The 22620-nt window shown below is 38.3% G+C and overlaps 1 protein-coding gene across 1 annotated transcript in view; it reads right to left on the bottom strand.

Annotated features, from left to right (window-relative positions):
* MICU1 (mitochondrial calcium uptake 1) overlaps positions 1–22620 on the bottom strand; it is a 244446-nt gene that overhangs the window by 113070 nt on the left and 108756 nt on the right. The window contains exons 7-8 of the mRNA XM_025395548.1: positions 22470–22475; positions 21232–21346 (exon numbers count right to left, since the gene is read on the bottom strand). Coding sequence (XP_025251333.1) covers positions 21232–21346; positions 22470–22475 — 121 coding nt within the window. The remainder of the gene's footprint in view (positions 1–21231; positions 21347–22469; positions 22476–22620) is intronic.

Raw genomic sequence — 22620 nt, 5'->3', positions numbered from 1 at the left:
TCCAGAAAAAAGCCCCTATCAGAGCAACATAAATTCTGCTAAAATTGAAGCAAGAACAAACATCAAATTTATGGTGAAGCTTGGGTGAAATCACTGATGCTTTATGAAAAGTTTATGGGGACAATGCCCCAAGGAAATCAGCAGTTTACAAAGGGAAAACTTGTTTTAAGAAGGGACGAGACACGATGCTGAAGATGAAGTCCACAGTGGCAGACCATCCATATCAATTTGCAAGGAAAAAATTCATCTTGTTTATGCCCTGATTGAAGAGGAATGATGATTAACAGCACAAACAGCAGCCAACACCACAGACGTCTCAATTGGTTTAGCATATACAATTCTGACAGAAAAATTAAAGTTGACCAACTTTCCATTTGATGGGTGCCAAACCATTGCAACCAGATCAGCTACAGACAAGAGCAGGGTTTCAATGGAAATGTTAAACAAGCAGGATCAATTTCCTAAAGCATTTCTTCAAATAACTGTAACCACAGATGAAACATGGCTTTACCAGTGTGTCCTGATGGCAATGCACAAAGCAATGGTTACCAAGAGGTGGAAGTGGTCAAGCCCAAGACCAGTGGGTCGGTCAAGAGCAAAGGTCATGGCAGGAGTTTCTGCGATGCTCAAGGCATTTTGCTTGCTGACTTTCTGAAGGGCCAAAGGAGATGTTACCTCTTCTGAAGGAGAACAAAAACATCTCCTTATGAGAACGTTTTGAGAAAGCCAAAGCTTTAGCAGAAAAATACCCTTTTGGAAAGCTTCACCAGAGTTCTTCTCTACCACAACAATGTCCTGCTTATTCCTCAACAAACAAAGGCAACTTTGTGAGAGTTTCAATGTGAAGTCATTAGACATCCACCATACAGTCCTGATCTACTCCTTCTGACTTCTTTTTGCTTCTTAATCTTAAAAAAAAATCTGTAAAGGTCATCCATTTTTCTTCAGTTAATAATGTAAAAAAGGCTGGATGTGGTGGCTCACACCTGTAATCCCAGCACTTTGGAAGGCCAAGGCAGGCAGATCACATGAGGTCAGGAGTTTGAGACCAGCCTGACCAACATGGAGAAACCTCATCTCTACTAAAAATACAAAATTAGCCAGGCATGGTGGCACATGCCTGTAATCCCAGCTACTCGGGAGGCTGAGGCAGGAGAATTGCTTGAACCCAGGAGGCAGAGGTTGCAGTGAGCTGAGATTGCGCCATTGCACTCCAGCCTGGGCAACAAGAGCAAAACTCCATCTCAAAAAAAAAAAAAAAAAGAAAAAACAAAAAAAAATTGAATATATTTAAGTTCCTGCTTGTATATCTTTTTATTAAAAAGTTTAAGAGCACTTTTTAAAAAAGTACTTCTGTAATATAGCAAAGAATATTTATCTGAAACTAAGATTTACCATATGCTTAATTGAAAAATACCGGACACATTTATTTTAACACAATGCACAAAGTCAGTATGGTCATTGCTACTACTATTATATTGAAAGTTCTAGCCAAAGCAACATATAATGAAGTACACATGTTAGAAAAGAAAAAATATTATATTACCATTATTTGCAGATACTATAAATGTTTTCCTAAAAAATCCAAGAAAATGAACCAAAGCTTTCAGAACTATTACTAGCAGTAACAGGTTCAGTTATAAAACGTGTATGTAACAGATTTTCCCTACCCCCCACTGCTCCAGTCAAAGGAGATATAACAGATTTTAAACTGGGAAACTAAAATACTCAACAAGCTGCACTAGCATCTTCCTAATTACTCCTCTTCCCTCTTGGCCTATAGTTTCTACTGATAAAATGAAATGTTTTTTGAGGCAAGATCAAGGTAAGTCTGAAGTTATTGAGAATGTATAGAGGAATTAGGCTTTGAAATGGGTTCAAGTCTATGCCAAGTCTATACCAGATAAAAAAATCTATTCTCCTCATGCAATAATCATTTAGGGTTCATAGAAATATTACATTAATTTAAAAATAACAACTAACAATTACTTAGGGCTCATCATATGGGTCAGGCACTGTTACTTAGATGTAACTTATAAGGCCGGGCACTGTGGCTCATGCCTGTAATCCCAGCACTTTGGGAGGCTGAGGCGGGTGGATCACTTGAGGCCAGGAGTTGAAGACCAGCCTGGCCAACATAGCAAAACCCCAACCCCATCTCTACTAAAAAATACAAAATTAGCTGGGCGTGGTGGCACATGCCTGTAATCCCAGCTAGTTGGGAGGCTGAGGCATGAGAATCACTTGAACCTGGGAGGCAGAGGTTGTAGTAAGCTGAGATGGTGCCACTGCACCACTCTAGCCTGGGTGATGGAGCGAGACTCTGTCACAAAAAAAAAAAAAAAAAAAAAAGAGAGAGAAAGGAAGTAACTTATATATCTTAATCCATTTAATCCTCATAACAACTCTATAAGGTAGATAGCTGTGGTAATATTACAGATGAGGAAACTGAGGTTTATATATGTGGCCAATAAATGGTAGAGCTGGGATATGAACCCTGGTGGTATGGAATCCAGAACCCTGATGAGTGGCTCTCAGGATGAAACACATACATAACAGGCTGAATTAACTAGCAAGGGATATTCTTTGCTACAAAAGGGCACAATAAGGCTAGAGAGTTTACAACTTTGCAAACTTAAGTCTCTTGAATATAAAACTCATTTTTATATTTAAGACCCATCAGTCCATCCCTCATTTCTAGTTCTGCTTTCAGGTACATTTTTCATTTGGTCTCCACCCTGTATGTTTTTCTAATAATCAGAATTAAATGTGAAATCCTCAACAACAGAAAAAAGCCAGGACTTATTAAATTAAATGATTACTGCCATGGCCACAATCAACACAAAAGATATACTTAAATGATTAGTCTGAAGAATAGGAAGATAAATCACTGAGAAACTGAAGCCACATCTGGGAGATCTGGAGTATGTAAATACAACTGGGAAGTCATCTTTCTGAAATTTCTTGGAAACAAAAAACACCACATGAAACCAATGATTGGTTCAGACAGTTTTGGAAGTTGAAGAATGTTGGTATTTTTTAGTATGCAAAGCTGCCTTTAGTCCTTGACTAAATGCCTTGCGTTTGCAGGGAGGAACCAAATAGTGGGAAAGGAAGAAACTACTTTGAGAAGGACAATACTCATTTACACACAGGACTTAAGATGCACTATTAAAATATATCAATCATTACTTTATATGCCTCCTCCCCTCCATTAGACTGCAGCTGCTGTACATATATATATATGTATATATATGTATGTATGCATATATTACTTGCTGAACAAGATGTAGGTGAAAGAACCAAGGGAAAAACAAATCAGTTTTATTCCAAAACATTCCCTTTAGACACATTATTTTGATGTCAAGTAGAGCATAATGCTAGGAAAAATATCAGGAAGGAACAGTGAGAAGAGAGAAATACAGATGTATCTTTGCTACCTCAGCAAAAAAGTTTGCGCTGTAGATGTGAATTAGCTCAATGGAAGAAGAGGCTGATACCACCGGTGGAGCTTTGGAAGGTCCCTCTTTCTAACAAGACCACATTGTCACCCACAAAGTTCCCATTGTTCCATAGACTCCTGGATGTTTCCTGCCTCCTGTCCTTATAATTACAGAGTTATGGGGGTCCTTTCCAGGATGTGTTCTAGCTTGTCTGACCCAACTAAGCACACTTTTCTGCTCAATGGCAAGAGGATGGGGGTTGGACAATTTTGCTGCTTTTCTGCCTGTGAGTTCCCCTCTAGATCTTATTTTAGATTGTGTTTACACTGTATAGTACCAATGGTATGTGTGTCTGTGTGCCCTTTGCACAACAAAGGGGAAAAAGTAATTTTGTTGGATGAAGAATTGCCTAGGAGGCAGTGAGTTTAATCTCCTTTGACATTTCACCAAGGACCCATTTTTTCCCCTCAATTTGTCTTGGTCCAGATCTCAGGGCTTCCTCCTATTAGTGGGAAGAGCCCCAAGGAAGCCTGTGTTTTTCACTGACGTTCCACCACTGGAAACCCCAAGGAGCCAAGCACCAAACAGAATTATGAACCGGGACAGTCCCATAAAAGGCCACAGGATTTCCTGGTCCATTTACCATAGAACAAGAAGACCGATGGCCCTGTCTGTGAGACCAGTGTGGTCAAGATAAAACAATGCTCAATGCCTTAAACAGTTCCATCTCTGGGTGCTGAGACAAGTTGGATGATTCACCTCTTGTGCAATAAGCCCCAATAGATAATTTGTTATTCTCCTAAGTCTGTAAACCAATTTCTTTTCATCAGAATAAAATACAGTTAAATATTACTTTACACATAGCCTAGAGTTGAAAAGAAACTATTTAAGAAAACATTGCAGTGACTCCTTCTGTGGAAAAATAATTACCTTTTAATTTACCTGCTTCATATATCTGGATTTGGGACCATTGTTTTTCTTAAAAGGAGGCACTCAAAATCCTCTCTGGCATGGATTCATATTCACCCAGCTTAAAAGCAACTCTGTGACAGACAAGTGAGCACAGAAAGACTAACATTAATTATGTAATTGTCTAGGGGCCTTAGAGAGTTAATGTAATTTGAGTCAGGTGTGGTCACTCACACCTGTAATTTCAGCACTTTGGGAGGCTGACACAGGTGGATCACTTGAGGCCAGGAGTTCGAGAGTTAATGTAACTAATCTGGTCCTATATAACAGATTAGACATCCAAAGTATTTGGCCCATGGAGGTACTCTAGGTACATACATACATTCAAGTGTAGCTCTAAATCGCTATGTTTCTTCATTATAAGAATCCAATATTCTTTCCTTTCTTTTTTTAAATTTCTGCATACTGAGATACTAGTAAAATGAACTTTTGGAATTCTACAGTACCATAAACACAGGCATGACTAAAAGATAGGCTTTGCAAACACTAAAAAATAATTAACTTTATGAGGTGTTAAAAAAAGATAAAGTTTAAAAAACCATTAGAGAAGCTAATAAACTATGCTTACCCTACCCCCAAATATCCTTAACTAATATTGTGAATGAGCAGTAATTAGAGTAGCTATTCTTTTCACTGTGCTTAAGTGAAAAAACAAAAACGGCATAGTAAATTCCAGTGCCCGCCAGTATATGACTTTTCTTAAAAGGAATGGTGGTAAGACTAGCAGATGGGTCCTTGTAGGCCACTGTAAATAAAGACTTTGGCTTTACTCTGAGACACACTGGAGGTCTTTAGGGGATTTTTGGGCAGTGGAATGATCTTATTTAAATTTAACAAGATCATTCTAGGTGCTGTATTGCAAGTAGACTAGAAAAGCAAGGGGGAAAAAGTGGTAACCAATCAGGAGTACTGAAATAATTCAAGAGAGATATAAGAAGGTCTTGGACATGGTAGTAGTAGTGAGTGTAGTGAAAAATTGTGGGGATTACTTCATGGTAGAATTGACAATTTTGCTGACAGATTGGAAATACAACTATTAAGATTATTTTAAAAATGTACATGGGCTGGGCACCGTGGCTCACGCCTGTAATCCCAGCACTTTGGGAGGCTGAGGCAGATGGATCACCTGAGGTCAGGAGTTTGAGACCAGCCTGACCAACATGGTGAAACTCTGTCTCTAATAAAAATACAAAAATTAGCTGGGTGTGGTGGCGTATCCTTGTAATCCCACCTACTCAGGAAGCTGAGGCAGGAGAATTGCTTGAACCCGGGAGGCGGAGGCTGCAGTGAGCAGAGATCACACCATTGCACTCCAGCCTGGGCAACAGGGCAAGACTCTGTCTCAAAATAAATAAAATAAAATAAAATAGAATAAAATAAAATAAAATGGAATAAAATGTATATGGGCCAGGCGTGATAGCTCACGCCTGTAATCCCAACACTTTGAGAGGCTGAGGTGGGCATATCACTTGAGGTCAGGAGTTCGAGACTGGTCTGGCCAACATGGTGAAACCCCATCTCTACTAAAAATACAAAAATTAGCTGGGCATCGGGGTGCATGCCTGTAATCCCAGCTACTTGGGAGGCTGAGGCAGGAGAATCATTTGAACCCAGGAGGCAGAGGTTGCAGTGAGCCAAAATTGTGCCATTGCACTCCAGCCTGCTTACCCCAACCGCAAACATCCTTAACTAGTATTGTGAAATAGCAGTAATTAGCAAAACTCCATTTCAAAAAACAATAAGATGTATATGTATGCATGTACATGTGTACACACACACACACACACACACACACACACACACTCTTTTTCCTCCACTTTCCAAAACAGAATAATAGGTATGTTTTGAGTCATCAATATATTATGAATGTTTTTCTATGCTAATAAATCTCTGCATTCCATACATTAAGAACTATATAAAATGTCATTGTATAGATTTATTATAACTGGTTTAGCCATTGTTTGATATTTGAGTTCTTTCTAGTTTATTTTTATGTGTGTATTTTTAAAAAATTATTTTACTTTATTTTATTATAATTTTATTGAGACAAGGTATCACTCTGTCACCAGGCTGGAGTGCAGTGGCACAATCACAGCTTACCAAAGCCTTGACCTCCTGGGCTCAGGTGATTCTCCCACCTCAGCCTCCTGAGTAGCTAGGACTAAAGGTGCCCACCACCACGCCCGACTGATTTGTGTATTTTTTTGTAAAGACAAGGTTTCGCTGTGTTGCCCAGGCTGGTCTTGAACTACTGAGTTCAAGCGTTCTGCGTGCCTTGGTCTCCTGAAGTGCTAGGATTACAGGTGTGAGTCACTATGCCTGGCCTGAGTTCTTTCTAGTTTATTTTTTGACCATCAGCATCATTATACATGTGATTATTTTATTAGCTTAAACATGTAGAAAAGGAATTCCTGGACCAAAATTTGATAGTGTCTGGTAAACACCGTCAAGACTCTGAAAAGGTTTTGCAAATTATTTATGCTCTCACCAATACTACATAGTCAATTAAATTCAAGGGTCAATTCTAATAGTTAATCCTGGCATGCAAATAGTTTTGGGAACACTATGAATTTGGTAGTGAAATGAGAGGAGGAAAACTGCCTCTTCAAAGAGGTGATCAACCCTAATCTTTACTTCAGTTTCTTGGAGTTCTTTAGACCTCTGGGAGTGGTCTAAGCTTAGGAAAGACTTTACCTCATATAGTTTTGGGGAATGTGCACAACTCTAGGACAATTTAACCTTAGGGCCAACCTGGGGGTAAAGCTACCTAAGACATAAGATAGAGCCAGAATGCTGGCACTTCGCATAGCTCTTAGACAAGCCCATGCCCTGGGATCTTCTGGTCCATAGTCAAAGGGTAGCCAGGCTCCACTAAAATAGGAGGGAGACAGTTAAACTGCCGTTTCTGGCAGACTTCCGCAGACAATCTAGTCAGGCGACCCATGTTTCTACTCAAGTAAATTCTGAACATAAAGAAAAAACACTTAGAAATGTATACTCTCCAAACAGACTTAAAATTCATACTAAACTCAGTCTTGCTAGTATTTGAAAATCCTAAGACAATGAAATTACATGGGATGGTTACTGTGAGTTTATTATCATTACATATTATCTCTGCAATGGCTAAAAAGAGCCCTTTATTCATTATCAGTGTGATCTGTTTATTTAATGGCAATCGGCAGGTTTTCCTAAATAATATGGAATACTACATGTTAAGAACCCAAAAATAAAATAATAAAAAAAGAACAACAACAACAAAAGGGTTTTAAAATTTCATAAGAAGATTGTGAGACTTTTCTTGAATTCCTCCACCAAGGCTCCAGCTGTACAGGCATCTATTCCTTCCAACAACTGTTTTTCTTTCATTTAGATTTTTTTCCAAAAAATACACTTCAGCCCTGATTCTAAAAAAAAAAAAAACCATGTATAATTTCACATCTAAAGAAAAGAAATAGCTGATGTTTCTAGTTCACAGTATATAGCCTATCTTTGAGCTTTATCTCAGCCTCAATTATTAGATGACTTTCAGAGAACTGCCAGAAACAGTCTTTTATTTAAACTGGTTTTCCTTACACCGTTATTTGACAATTGTGTTACAGAAAGATTATTCAATACCAGCAATGTCAAAAAGCTTGGATTTCCCAAGAGTTCCTGGGTGAGAGATTCTAGAAGGCAAGCCAGTGCTTTTCTACTTCAGGAATATACTTTCTTCAAATTCATGTTACTATTTTATGCCCAAATTACATATGTCTGCATAATAGACCCCCATCCCTAACTTCAGAGATCTTAAAAAAAAAAAAAAAAAAATCTGCTTGAATTTCATTTCATTTTATGTGTTTTTTTATTCCATACCATGTGCTCAATAACAGCCAAAGTGACGGCTTATGCCAACATGCAATTTATTGCATAGATGCTTAGAACTAGCTACTTTAGGCTGGGTACAGTGGTTCACGCCTATAATCCCAGGACTTTGGGAGCACAAGGCAGGTGGATCACCTGAAGACAGGAGTTCAAGACTAGTATGGACAACATGCTGAAACCCGGTCTCTACTAAAAGCACAAAAATTAGCTGAGAGTGGTGGAGGGCACCTGTAATTTCAGTTACTTGGAAGCTGAGGCAGGAGAATCACTTGAACCTGGGAGGCGGAGGTCATTGCACCACTGTACTCCAGCCTGGGCAACAAGAGTGAAACTGTCTCAAAAAAAAAGACAACTAGCTACTGTAATAAATTAGATTTTTGTTACTTAACCTATGCTAATTTGAAGGACACTTTTTACATGTGAGTCAGTTTGGCATTCACCCAAAAAACTGTTTTTCAATTCAGTGTTCAAACAGAAAAATTTAGATAGTCTAACTAATTTTCTAGCTTTTATCACGTATACGTACATAGAGAATAACTAGTCCCTTAAGACATTTAAAAATACTAAGCAGGATGCTGAAAATGCCTGGAGCAATATAAAATTATGGTAAATTATGGTATTCACACTAAGTCATCATTTGGAATTTTTTTTTTTTTTTTTTTGAGACAAGGTCCTGCTCTGTCACCCAGGTTACAGTGCAGTGGTGTGATCTCAGCTCACCGCAACCTCTGTCTCCTGGGCTCAAGTGATCCTCCCACCTCAGCCTCACAATTAGCTGGAACCACAGGCATGTGCCACCACAGCAGGCTTATTTATTTATTATTATTATTTTTTGAGTTGGAGTTTTGCTCTGTCGCCTAGGCTGGAGTGCAGTGGCACGATCTCGGTTCACTGCAACTGCTGCCTCCCGGGTTCAAGCAATTCTTCTGCCTCAGCCTCCTGAGCAGCTGGGATTACACAGGCACGTGCCACCACGCCTGGCTAATTCCTTTTTCTTTCTTTTTGAGACAGAGTCTCATTCTGACACCAAGGCTGGAGTGCAATGGCACGATCTTGGCTTACTGCAACCTCTGCCTCCTGGGTTCAAGTGATTCTCCTGCCTCAGCCTCCAGAGTAGCTGGGATTACAGGCACGCACCACCATAACCGGCTAATTTTTGTATTTTTAGTAGAGACGGGGTTTCATTATGTTGGCCAGGCTGGTCTTGAACTCCTGACCTCAAGTGATCAGCCTGCCTTGGCCTCCCAAAGTGCTGGGATTACAGATGTGGGCCACCATGCCTGACCACCCAGCTAATTTTTATATTTTTTGTAGAGACTGGGTTTTACCATGTTAGCCAGGCTGGCCTCAAACTCTTGATCTCAGGTGATCCACCCACCCTGGCCTCCCAAAGTGCTGGGATTACAGGCGTGAGCCATTGTGCCTGGCCTAATTTTTGTATTTTTAAAAGAGACAGAGTTTCACTATGTTGCCAAGCCTGGTCTCGATCTCTTGGGTTCAAGTGATTCACCTGCTTTGGCCTCTTAAAGTGCTGGGATTATAGGAGTGAGCCACTGTGCCTGGTCAGAAAAATTCTCAGATATTTATTTAGCCAACAAATATATATAGAATTCTTATTATATGCCAGACAATGTGGTTTATCAATATCTTCTCCAAAACGGCAGTAATCAGGCAAACCGTTCAATGACAACCACTATTTTCTGCCTTGATTCCCTTTGTGTACCCTTTAAATTTCCCAACAAAACAAATAAGGGTTTTTTTTTTTTTTTTTAATTTTTTGAGATGGAGTCTCACTCTGTTGCCCAGGTTGGAGTGCAGTGGCGCCATCTCGGCTCACTGCTACCTCCGCCTCCTGGGTTCAAGGAATTCTCCTGCCTCAGCCTCCTGAGTAGCTGGGATTACAGGCATATGCCACTGCGCCCGGCTAATTTTTGTATATTTAGTAGAGACGGGGTTTCACCATCTTGGCCAGGCTGGTCTTGAACTCCAGACCTCGTGATCCACCCACCTCGGCCTCCCAAAGTGCTGGCATCACAGGCGTGAGCCACCATGCCCAGCCCAAATAAGCATCTTTATAAGTTGTTCCAGGAGCAGGTAAGCAACACCATGATAAGATGTAAGCATAATCAAACACTGTTAAGCTGAGGGTTTAAATGAAAGGTCCAGCTATACAGATGGATGAATAAATTTTATTCCAGTCTGGTTTCTAAGAGGCAGACAATGTGAAAAAGTGGGGCTCACAGACCAGAAGCAAACATCATCTTTAAACATCATCAATTATTGAGTGCTAAATTTCTTCAGAGCCATCCCAATCATCAGTAGAAGAGAAACAGGACAGAGCAGAGGCTGAGGAAGATAGGATAAGTGAGAAGAGTTCTAAGGAACTGGGATGAGGGCAAGTCTCCACAGTTTGCTCTAGGGTAATGAAGGGGAGACTATGGCAGAAAGGCCCACTGAGGTCCACTTGACACTGTAATCAATGGTATAGTGATAGATGGGTGCATGGGTCTTCTTTCTACCTAGAAGGAACTCAGAGAAGCCACATCTTAAATATGCTTTCATTCAAATATTTTTAGAATTACTACTAGCTAAACACAATATCAAGTACTCTGGAAATACAAAGCCATATGACATAGTTCCCACTTCAAGATACTACTTAGTGATGTCTTATCCACTGCCTAAGTTTTCTTCTTACTTAGAGATTCTTTTGACTTAACAAGGACTTTCATGTAAATATTTCTGTAGCTGTTATGGGACACCATCATTCATTCATGATTTAATGTGAACACTTTTAAATTATGACAAAAAATAAAATCCTAGTTGAGATAGCCTAGGAGAAGGATAATTTTGATTGAACAAGTCAGATGAGGAGAAGGAATATGTTTACATGTTAGGTCAGTTTCTAGAAGGCAGAAGATTCAGCCTGTTTTGAAGTTTTACTACCATCTACTTTCTCCCACTGATAAATGAGGCCTAAGAAAGAAGGAAGCCTGGGCCGGGAACAGTGGCTCACACCTGTAATCCCAGCACTTTGGGAGGCCGAGGTGGGTGGATCACCTGAGGTCAGGAGTTCAAGACCAGCCTGGCCAACATGGTGAAACCCCATCTCTACTAAAAGTACAAAAATTAGCTGGGCGTGGTGACGTGTGCCTGTAGTCCCAGCTACTCAGGAGGCTGAGGCAGGAGAATGACTTGAACCCAGGAGGCGGAGCGTGCAGTGAGCTGAGATAGTGCCATTGCACTCCAGCCTGGGTGACAGAACAAGACTCTATCAAAAAAAAAAGAAAGAAAGAAAGAAGGAAGCCTTCGAATTTACTCCCTGCTTTCCTGTCTGAGAGCCTAAGGAGCATAGAAGGAGAACCAAGGGCAAACCTCCTCTCTTCTATATCTCCCATCTGATCCTCAGATACCACAAGGAATTGATTCCATGGAAAAGTCACAGAAAGCTTTACAGGGCGACATATGCTATTCAAGAGAGGACAAAATTTATGCGGACATAATTCTGGTGGCAGTATCAGCACATATAGCATACTCCTGACCACCTTGTTCCATACTCCTTTCTTTTTAGAGCATAGCCCCATCTTGACTATTTGTATTAAAAGGTAGGGCTCCAGAGATCACGTGTCCCTAACCATATTTCCATAACGTTTTAAATGAATATTAGAATTTTATTACCTTATGAGATTATTATTTTCAAAACAATGAAGCTGGGCTGATTCAAATAAAATACAAGTATGAAGGGTTAATAAGGAGAACCTCAAGGGTAAAAAATGATAAAATCTCCCTCAAGATACAGTCAAAATACATTTAGATCTTATTTTTTTTTATAAGCCACAATTTGCTTCTTTGCCCTCTCTGTTCTCTGCTTAGCCTTGAACAAATCACAAGCAATTATTCCCAAGGGATAAATTTCCTTTTTCAGATTAAAAAATATTTAAATATTCTAGTATAGTCACAAGCAGATTTGAGAGATTAAACACAATTGCCACTTATTTCTTGCTTGAATGAATTCAACATCATCTATAAACGATATATTTCAAAGTATTATTTTAATGTTTTGACAGAAGCTGCATTATTATAACACCAATGAATTAACCACAAAAACAGGTTATGCCAGAGAAGGAAGTTATTGGTAAATAACACATTGCAATACTTTTGGCCTTACAACATGCAAATGAGCATTTCAGAAATTCTAAGCACCTCCATAGGCTAAAATAACACTGAAAAAGATTAGCCTTCCACCTTCTTAATCTTATTCTTCATAACATCGATTTGGCAACGGCAGATAATTTCCAGACATAGAAATTACGAAGACAATAGCTAAATCAAATTTTCTGTGTAACTTCCCCAACTCTGTTGTCCCAGTAAGAAGGATTTATAACTGCTTTATACCTGTTGATACATCTCAGCTGTTAGGTCTTGCCTATATTTTTCAATACATCACTTGACCTGGAAAACTTATTTTCCATCTAAAACTTTTATAACATTTTCATTAGATAGAATGGCACTGATCAGCACCACACTTTCCAAGTCACATACACTTTGTGATCTGCTCTTGACTTCAGCATGGCAAGAGAAATAAGATATTATACAACCTCACTTGAATGCTATTGTAATATCTCAAACGGCTTGTATATTTGTGAGAAAGATGCATCATAATGAGGATGTGGCTTAATTTTCAGTAAATCAAATCTGGCTATTGTGAAAACACTTAATTCAATTTTTCCACTGATTCTCTGAAATCTAAAGAGATAATCCAAATGAGAATACAATGAATTATGCCAGATTTTCATTAGATCTGCCTCCAAACTTTAAAGCCCTGGGTACCAAACATTTTAGCTTTGATTTTTCTGGTAGGTTTTCAAAGATTAATAGTAAACAGTAAGGAAGTTGCTAAATGATAAACTATTGTATACATAACTACATATATATATATTTATTTTATTTTAATTTTATTTTTGAGATGAGTCTTGCTTTGTTGCCCAGGCTAGCGTGCAGTGTCGTGATCTCAGCTCACTGTCGGATCACTAACCTCTGCCTCCCAGGTTCAAGTGATTCTTGTTCCTCAGCTCCCAGATAGCTGGGATTATAGGCACTCACCACCATACCCAGGTAATTTTTGTATTTTCAGTACAGACAAGGTTTCACCACGTTGGCCAGGCTGGTCTCCAATTCCTGACCTCAAGTGACCTTCCCACCTCGGCCTCCCAAAGTGCTGGGATTACAAGCATGAGCCACTGTGCCCAATTATAAATGTTTTATTATTGCCTCCCCATCAAGCTATCTAGAATTTTTTTCATGTTATTAGCCCACAAGGTTAATAACTTTAGATTGAATGTATATGAAGACAAAGAACACACAAAAATATTTCATAATTATCAATGGCCAAGGGCCAAATTCTAAGTTATATTACCATTACCTAGTGAATCTTAGCACTAGTAAGAATGATCCAAGTCAATAAATAATATTTAGCATTCCAAAGAAATTCTGATAACCCTTCTCTGTATCTAGTTATGCAGAAAAATCTCTGACTTCTGTGTATAAAATTTAAGACCATCAGCTAATGTTCCAGTTGGTTAGTGCAGAGAAGTAAGCTACTAATAATCATGCTTGTTTATTCCCACTCAATTCTTATTAACCTACCTTAAGGATCAGCAGTCCTTGGAAATTATTTAATAATAATTATTAACAGTCTCTTCATCTTGCCTAGAGTGAATCTGAATTCATTTTATTAATGAGTAGTTATCTAGTAAATACTTAATATTCTATTTAATATGGATGCTATAGCTCATGCTGAAAATTCTTCAAGTTAATCCATCAAAGCTGATCAGAGAGATAGGGTTTAAAGCAATAGAATGTATGAGTTAGGAGTAAAGAGGGGGATACAAATATATGAATTCTGAATTATCATAAGAAACCAAGCTTGTTTGGGAATAGATTAATTAAAATACACATTTTCCTCATTTCACTGGTACTGGCTACAGACTGAAGACATCAATAGCTATAAGGACTATTCTAAATTTAGGATATCAACAGCAAAGTAGAGTCTTAAGTTTGCTAAAGTATTTTTTAAAAAAATAAAATGAAAAAAACAACATATGTTATATTCTTGCTCTGTTACCTTGCCACCATGCTTAATATAGATGTCTGTAGTGAATATCATTACAAATTTATATCAGTCTTGCAGCTTATATTCTAGATTGGAAAATGGACAATAACAGTATAAAAACTTATATGGAATGTTAAATAGTGATACGTGCCAAAGAGAAAAAATAAAGAAAGAGGTTTAAGAGATGTGTGTTGTATGAGTGAAATGGTATAAAAGGTGTTTAAACGTGTAGGTTGGCCAAGGAAGGCCCATTACCCGAATTACATACAGAGAAAGTAAGAAATTCATGCCACTGCTTATTGTAAGCACAAGATATTTCCGCCAGATTGATTGTTATTCTATGTGTCCTAGAAACTCTTATTTAGAAAAACCAAACTTCCGAAAAGTTTAAATAAGAAGAATTAACTCTAATGGAAGAAATTATATTGCATAACATGCTTTCTTTAGAAAAACAGCTTTCTTAATTTTATTTTGAAGTCAAGAAAAAAATCCAGATGATTTCCTATATGTAGTTGTTGACTTTTATTTTAGACAACATAGTAGTTTATAAGCTACTTTGAGGATTTAAGTTTCAATCCATTAGGGCAGTGTTCATATTCTTCAAAATGATGGCGATTTCTTGAACACCTGTGAGTCCATTAACTTTGTTTTGTTGTTGTTGTTGTTGAGTCAGTCTCGCTCTATCCCCCAGGCTGGAGTGCAGTGGCACAATCTCAGCTCATTGCAACCTCTGCCTCCCAGGTTTAAGCAATTCTCCTGCCTCAGCCTCCCGAGTGGCTGGGACTACAGGTATGTAACACCATGCTTGGCTAATTTTTGTATTTTTTAGTGGAGATGGGGTTTCGCCATGTAGGCCAGGCTGGTCTCGAACTCCTGACCTCAGGTGATCCGCCCACCTCAGCCTCCCAAAGTGCTGAGATTACACGCGTGAGCCACCGCGCCAGCCTGAGTCCATTAACTTTGAATGAAAACAGCTCCTCAGAAATATGGTGGTCCCACAGCAACTGGCTGATGCCCTTTGCACTGTTCTAGCTGGTTTTCTGTGGCCCTCCTATCCACCAGAGTAACAGATGAATGCATATGCTAATGTACTTTCCCTATTCCCAAGCCACTCCCTGGCAAAGCTTTTCCTTAGGGTATTGGGTGCCCTCTCGCAGACGACTTGGGAACCATTTAGTGTATTTAGATTGTAATGATCCCTTGTTACCCACAAGAAAGGAGATTCACCGAGTGCCTCATTTCCTGTCATCCTAGCAGCAATCTGAACACGGGAAAGAACTGATCTCAGTGTCATTTCCCATATTTTTCCCCGTCTTGTTATAATAGATAAAGTAGACAATACAGTGTGCAAAACTCAGATTGCAAGAATGCTTGAACTGCCCACTATCTACAGGAGAGTTTATGACCAGACTTTCTGTAGTCCAGCCTTAGAGAAAGAAGCAGCACTAAAGTTATAGCTTAACACTGCTGAATACATGACCACAGCAGTAATGTCAAGTGACAGGAGCCCAGATGCTGGGGTTGGCCTGGGTTCAAATCCTAAACTATCTCCTTACTCACTGTAGGTCTAGGGACAGGTTCTTTAACTCTCTGTATGCCTCAATTTCCTCATTTGTAAAATGAAAGTAACGATAGTATAAACATTATAGGGTTGATGTGAGGAAAATATGTCACTGGAGTTTCAGAGGGAGAGGAAGGGAGATCATAGAAAAAGTATTTGAAGAAACGTATAAAGGCACAGGTATAAAAAGCTCAATGAACCTAAAGACAAGAAACATGAAGAAAACTGCAAGGCACATCATAATTAAAAAGAACATGTGCCAAAAATAAACAAGTGGTTCTCACACAGGGATGATTCTTCCCCACCCCCAGCACATAGGCGACATTTAGCAATATCTGGAGATAGTTTTGCTTGTCATGCTGGGGCAGTGTGCAGGCTGTGCTACTGGCATCCAGCAAGTAGAGGTCAGGAATGTTGCTAAATATCCTAAAGTGAACTGGACAGCCCTCACAATAATGAATTATCCTGCCCAAAATATCAACAGTGCTAAGAGTGAGAAATCCTAAAGGCATGTTATAATCAAATGTTTAAAACCAGTGGTAAAATCAGGCAAGAGAAAAAAATAAAAGGCATCCAAATAGGAAAATAAGAAGTCACATTATCTCTTTGCTGACAATATGATTCTATACCTAGAAAATCCAAAATACTCTGCCAAAAGACTCTTAGACCTGAAAAATGACTTTACTAAAGTTTCAGGATACAAAATCAATGTACAAAAATCAGTAGCATTTTTACATACCAATAACCTTCAAGCTGAGAGCCAAATCAAGAACTCAATTCCATTTACAATAGACACACACACACACGCCCCCCCTTAGGAATATATGTGACCAAGGAGGTGAAAGAGCTCTACAAGGAGAACTACAAAACACTGCTGAAATAAATCAGAAATGATACAACCAAATGGAAAAACATGCCACACTCATGGGTTGGCAGAATTAATATTGTTAAAATGACCATACTGCCCAAAGGAATCTACAGATTCAATGCTATTCCTAATAAATTACCAATGTCATTTTTCCCAAAATTAGAAAAAAACTATCCTAAAGTTCATATGGCCTCAAAAAAGAGCCTGAATAGCCAAAGCAATCCTAAGCAAAAGAGGAAACCCAGAGGTATCACATTACAAACTGTACTATAAAGCTACAGTAACCAAAACAGCATGGTCCTGGTACAAAAACAGACACATAGACCAATGGAAAAGAATAGAAAACCCGGAAATAAAGCTGTACACTTACAATCATCTGACTTTCAACAAAGCTGACAAAAATAAACAACGGAGAAAGGACTCCCTATTTAATAAATGGTGCAGAGATAACTGGCTAGCCATATGCAGAAGAATGAAACTGGACCCCTACCTTGCACCATATATAAAAATTAACTCAAGATGGATTAAAGATTGAAATGTAGGACTTCAAACTACAAAAATCTTAGAAGAAAACCTAGGAAATACCTAGGTTGAAACCCCATCTCTACTAAAAAATACAAAAATTAGCCAAGCACGGTGGTATATACCTGTAGTCCCAGCTACTCGGGGGACTGAGGCAGGAAAATTGCTTAAACCTGGGAGGTGGAGGTTGCAGTAAGCTGAGATTGTGCCACTGCACTCCAGCCTGGGGGACAGAGCGATGATTCTAGACATCAGCTTTGGGGCAAAATTTATGAGTTGTTCCCCAAAAGCAATTTCAACAAAGGCAAAAATTTACAAGTGAGACCTAACTAAACGGAAGAGTCTCTGCATAGCAAAAGACACCATCAACAAAGTACACAGACAAACTACAGAATGGGGGAAAATATTCACAAACTATGCATCTGACAATGGTCTAATATCCAGAATCTATAAGGAGCTTAAATAACTCAACAAGCAAAAAAACTAATAACCCCATTAAAAGTGGGCAAAGGACATACATGAATAGATCCTTCTCAAAAGAAGACACATACGCAGCCAACAAACATGAAAAAATGCTCAATATCACTAATCATTAGAGAAATGCAAATCAAAACTACAATGAGATGCCATCTCACACCAGTCAGAATGGCCATTATTATTATTATTATTATTGAGATGGAGTCTTGCACAGTCTCCCAGGCTGGAGTACAGTGGAGTGTAATCTCGGCTTACTGCAACCTCCACCTCCCGGGTTCAAGCGATTCTCCTGCCTTAGCCTCCTGAGTAGCTGGGATTACAGGCACCCGCCACCACACCTGGCTAATTTTTGTATTTTTTTTTCAGTAGAGATGGGGTTTCACCATTTTGGCCAGACTGGTCTTGAACTCCCGACCTCAAGTGATCTGCCCACCTTGGCCTCCCAAAGTGCTGGGATTATAGGCGTGAGCTACCATGCACGGCCCAGAATGGCTATTATTAAAAACACAAAAGATAAGAGATGCTGATGAGGTTCCAGAGAAAGGGAATCCTTATACACTGTTGGTGGGAATGTAAATTAGTTCAGCCACTGTGGAAACCAGTTTGGCAATTTCTCGAAGAACTAAAAACAGAACTACCATTCGACTGAGCAATCCCATTACTGGATATATATCCAAAGGAAAATAAATCATTCTACCAAAAAGACATATGCACTCGTACGTTCATCACAGATTTATTCATAATAGCAAAGACCTGTTATAGGTCTCAACCTATAATAGGAATCAACCTAGGTGCCCATCAGTGGTGGACTGAATAGAGAAAATGTGGTACACAACACTATGGAATACTACATAATCATGAACCAGAATGAAATAATGTCCTTTGCAGCAACATGGATGTAGCCAGAGGCCATTATCCTAAGTGAATTAACACAGAAACAGAAAACCAAATACCGCACACTCTCATTTATAAGTGGGAGCTAAACATTGGGTACATGTGGACAGAAAGATGGGAACAACTGACACTAGGGACTACTACAGAGGGTAGAGGGGGAGGGGGACAAGGGCTGAAAACCTACCTATTGGGTACTATGCTCACTATCTGGGAGATGAGATCATTCATACCCAAACCTCAGCATCACCCAGTATCATGTAACAAGCTTGCACATGTACTCTCTGAATCTAAAATAAAAGTTGAAATTACAAAAACAAAAAAGCAAAAAAAAAAAAAAAAAAAAGTGATACAGAGAGTCTTAAAATCATACCCTGATTCTATTTTCTTCGTTCCTGACAAATACAGAAAGTAACTTACACAGTAAGTACTTTATTGTAAATCACTCACCACATTCAAACTAGGAGTTGAGCACCATGAAGTAAATGTGCTGGGAATGGCAGCGCTACTTGGAGGGGTTTCTTGAACTCAAGGGTCATTGTGACTTTTTAAAAACATGCTTTTAAGTGGTTAAGGGAGCTACACGATGTACCAGGTACTCTGAAGGTTTTGTTCTGTGTTCCTTCTGACATTTGGAAAGATATGAAGGTAACAGGACTAAGCAGTGGATACAAGTTCAAAGCTTATTTCAGTTCAACAAATATTTGCTAGAACTACTTACAAGTACACATTATATACCAATGCAGGTCTCTTCATTTAATGCTGTAGTCTTTCTGCTACATCATGCCTATTTGCTGTATAATAAATTCTGTTCAAAGTCACAAAAATGTTTTAAAGATTCTCACCAATTTTTTTTTTAAAAGATAAGGTTTATGGATCTTTAAAAATCAGACACAAAGTAACATGTTTTGACAGAATAAAAAAATAAAAACCAAGACAGATTTCCACTAAATAATAGGCACTAAACTATTAATAGCTACTTTATATTCATGATGTCATCATTCTCAAATAATTTGGGTTTGATATTATTATCCTCTTCACTTTACAGACAAAACAGAAGAACAAATCAATTGTCTTCCCCCAAATCACAAGCTAAGAAATGGTGGGGCTAGGATCTGAACTAGAGATGCTTTTGAAAGCACATTATGATCTTAAGTTGTATGTTGCTGGAGTTATTTTGGATTTTCATAACAAATCAGTGTGTGTTTTCATTGCCAGGGTACTGCTCCACCATATGAATTTATTCAGACATTTTGGTGTCCCAAAGTCAGCTGTGGCAAGGCATATATATATGTGTGTGTGTGTGTGTATATATATATATATGTGTGTGTGTGTGTGCGTGTGTGTATATATATATATATATATATATATATATATGCTTGTCAATCCTTGCACAGAGGAGTAAGAACGAAAGTGGTCACAGTCATGGCAGGACATGTATATGCCACTTATTAAAAACTATCTTCTAGTAGCTTTATGTTTACAGATGGCTGGCTTGGAAAACGTGAAAAAGAGATGGTTATTTTTGTTTGATATGTCCCAGACCAAAAAAAAAAAAAAATTGAAAATCACTTATTTCAAACATACAAATCTGAACTCTGGTTCACCTTAGGTAGATTTTAATAGACTACACATGGAGAGCTATGAACACAACGTTTTGTTTAGTTTCTCCAAATGGTTAAAAAAAAGTCACACCAAAAAGAAATAAAATTAAAAATCACTTAGAGTAGCATACTAATCAACAAAGCTATTGATAGTTTTAAAAAATCAGGAATTCCTCAGTCCTCTAAGTGAGTCAAAATTGAGTTTTGTGTCTTTAGAAGTATTCCTCCAAGGTTAAAAAACGAATATTCAACTCAATTAGGTCAACCAAGCCAATTTTCTTTTTTAGTAGAGGAAATGATAGATTAAAATATGTTTTATTGGAGAAGCAGTAAGTTAAGCAAGGATATAGTAGTAGGCAATACATGACTCACCTTGACAGAATACAGAGTTACACACAATTAAAGGTAGATGTCACTTCTTAGTTTTTTTGCTGCTGTTGTTTTTGAGACAGGGTCTCACTCTGTCGCCCAGGCTGGAGTGTGGTGGCATGATCTCAGCTCACTGCAACCTCTGCCTCCCAGGCTCAGGTTATCCTCCCACCTCAGCTTCCTGAGTAGCTAGGACTACAGGTATGCTTTTGTAGAGATGGGGTTTCACCATGTTGCCCAGGCTGGTCTTGAACTTCTGAGTTCAAGTGATCTGCCCACCTTGGCCTCCCAAAGTTCTGGAATTACAAGTGTGAGCCACTGTGCCCAGTCATTTTGTTTTGTTTTGTTTTTAACTTTGATACTTTAGTTTTTTCTTTTTTCTGACTCTCTCAGGTGGTTCTATACACAAGTTATAGTAAATTAAAAACAAATGAAATTTTATGTAACTTTTAATTCATTAACTCTACCAATATGTCCTGTTTTATAAGCATATAAACAATTATGTTTATAGTCCTGTATCCGCTCTACAAATGGAAAAAGAAAACATTTATACTTACTGGAAAGAACAGTTGTAAGGAAAATGTAGTCTGAAAAGGATATGAGCCCACATTCTCCAAGGGTGTAAAATATACTGCCTTCATCAGCAAATTTTTCTCGTTCTTGGGAAATTTTCTATAAAACGTATGGGTTCCAACAAAAGACAAAAATATGTAAGTGAATTAGAATATAAATAGTAAGAGATGAATCACCATTTATCTGACAGTTTTATGCTATTTACCATAAGCATTTCTCTGATGGCCATTCAAAATCAATGGATCCTTTACAGTTTTCAAGATGATGAAAATTTCAAGACAAAAATTATGTTTTCATTTTAACACTGGTTCAATATGAACATTAGAAAATAATTTCAACGTTAGAAGCCTCTGCCATTGCACATATACAGGCCCACTTCAGAACAGGTTTTGTTTCTTAGTTTGAAAAACAATCCACCTTCTTCTACAGAGGTATAAGTGGAGTAAACAAATAAACAAACAAACACATGAAAAAACTAAAAGGAAATCAGTTTTGTCCAAGAAAAACTAGACTGACAGTGATAAGAAAGAAGTGAGCAACTATTTCCAAGGCCTATACAAATGCTCAGAAAACCAATTTCTGAAGTACGAATTTTACTTTATAACCCCAAGAATCTTAGCTTCAGAATACACAACAGGATGCAGAGTGAACAGCGTCTCTGAAATACAATGCCAGATAGTTGTGCACACTTTCGGCACAATTGAATCATACCTACTGTTACTTTAATGGAGGCTCCTAAATTTCAGCTATCTGATGAAACTGTCTCCTACAACTTGTTTTTACTCTAAATATATATTTCTTTTCTTTATAAATCTCACAAAGAAAGTTAGTTCTCAGCCGTGGTAACTGCCTGCCTGGCAAGTGGTCTCTTCCTGGGTGTTGAAACAAACTTACTCTGTTTTCTGAATTCTTAGCCAAAGCATAAACTTAGTTGTGACATTGAATATATTTTCAAAAACTGAAAAGGATCCACCAAAAAGTTAGACTTGAAACTAATTTCCACAAGTTCTAGACCACCAAAAATATTTAAGGAATTATTCTGAGTATAAAAAAATAGATTAAAAAAACCCAAACCAATAAAGCACAATCAAAGTAATAATGTCATGCAAGCATAAAGTAAGAGGCAGCATTGCAGGCATAACTTCAAGAGGAGTATCATGAAAACTAAACCAACAAGCACCATCACACCAGCATCCAGTTACACAACTATCCAATGGGTTACCTCTGTCTAGTGGAGATCCCATCATAAACCACAAAGGAAAGAAAACTGGTTAACCAACTGAAAATGCAAGTACCACACGAATCATCATGAAGTCAGTTTGCATGATCTTCTCAATAAACTCATTCAAAATAGCCTCTACTAGATTTACTTG

The sequence above is a fragment of the Theropithecus gelada genome, chromosome 9 (assembly GCF_003255815.1).
Source record: "Theropithecus gelada isolate Dixy chromosome 9, Tgel_1.0, whole genome shotgun sequence".
Classification (NCBI taxonomy): Eukaryota; Metazoa; Chordata; class Mammalia; order Primates; family Cercopithecidae; genus Theropithecus; species Theropithecus gelada.
Note: the sequence above shows the minus strand (reverse complement) of the source record. Positions and strands in the feature narration are given on the sequence as shown.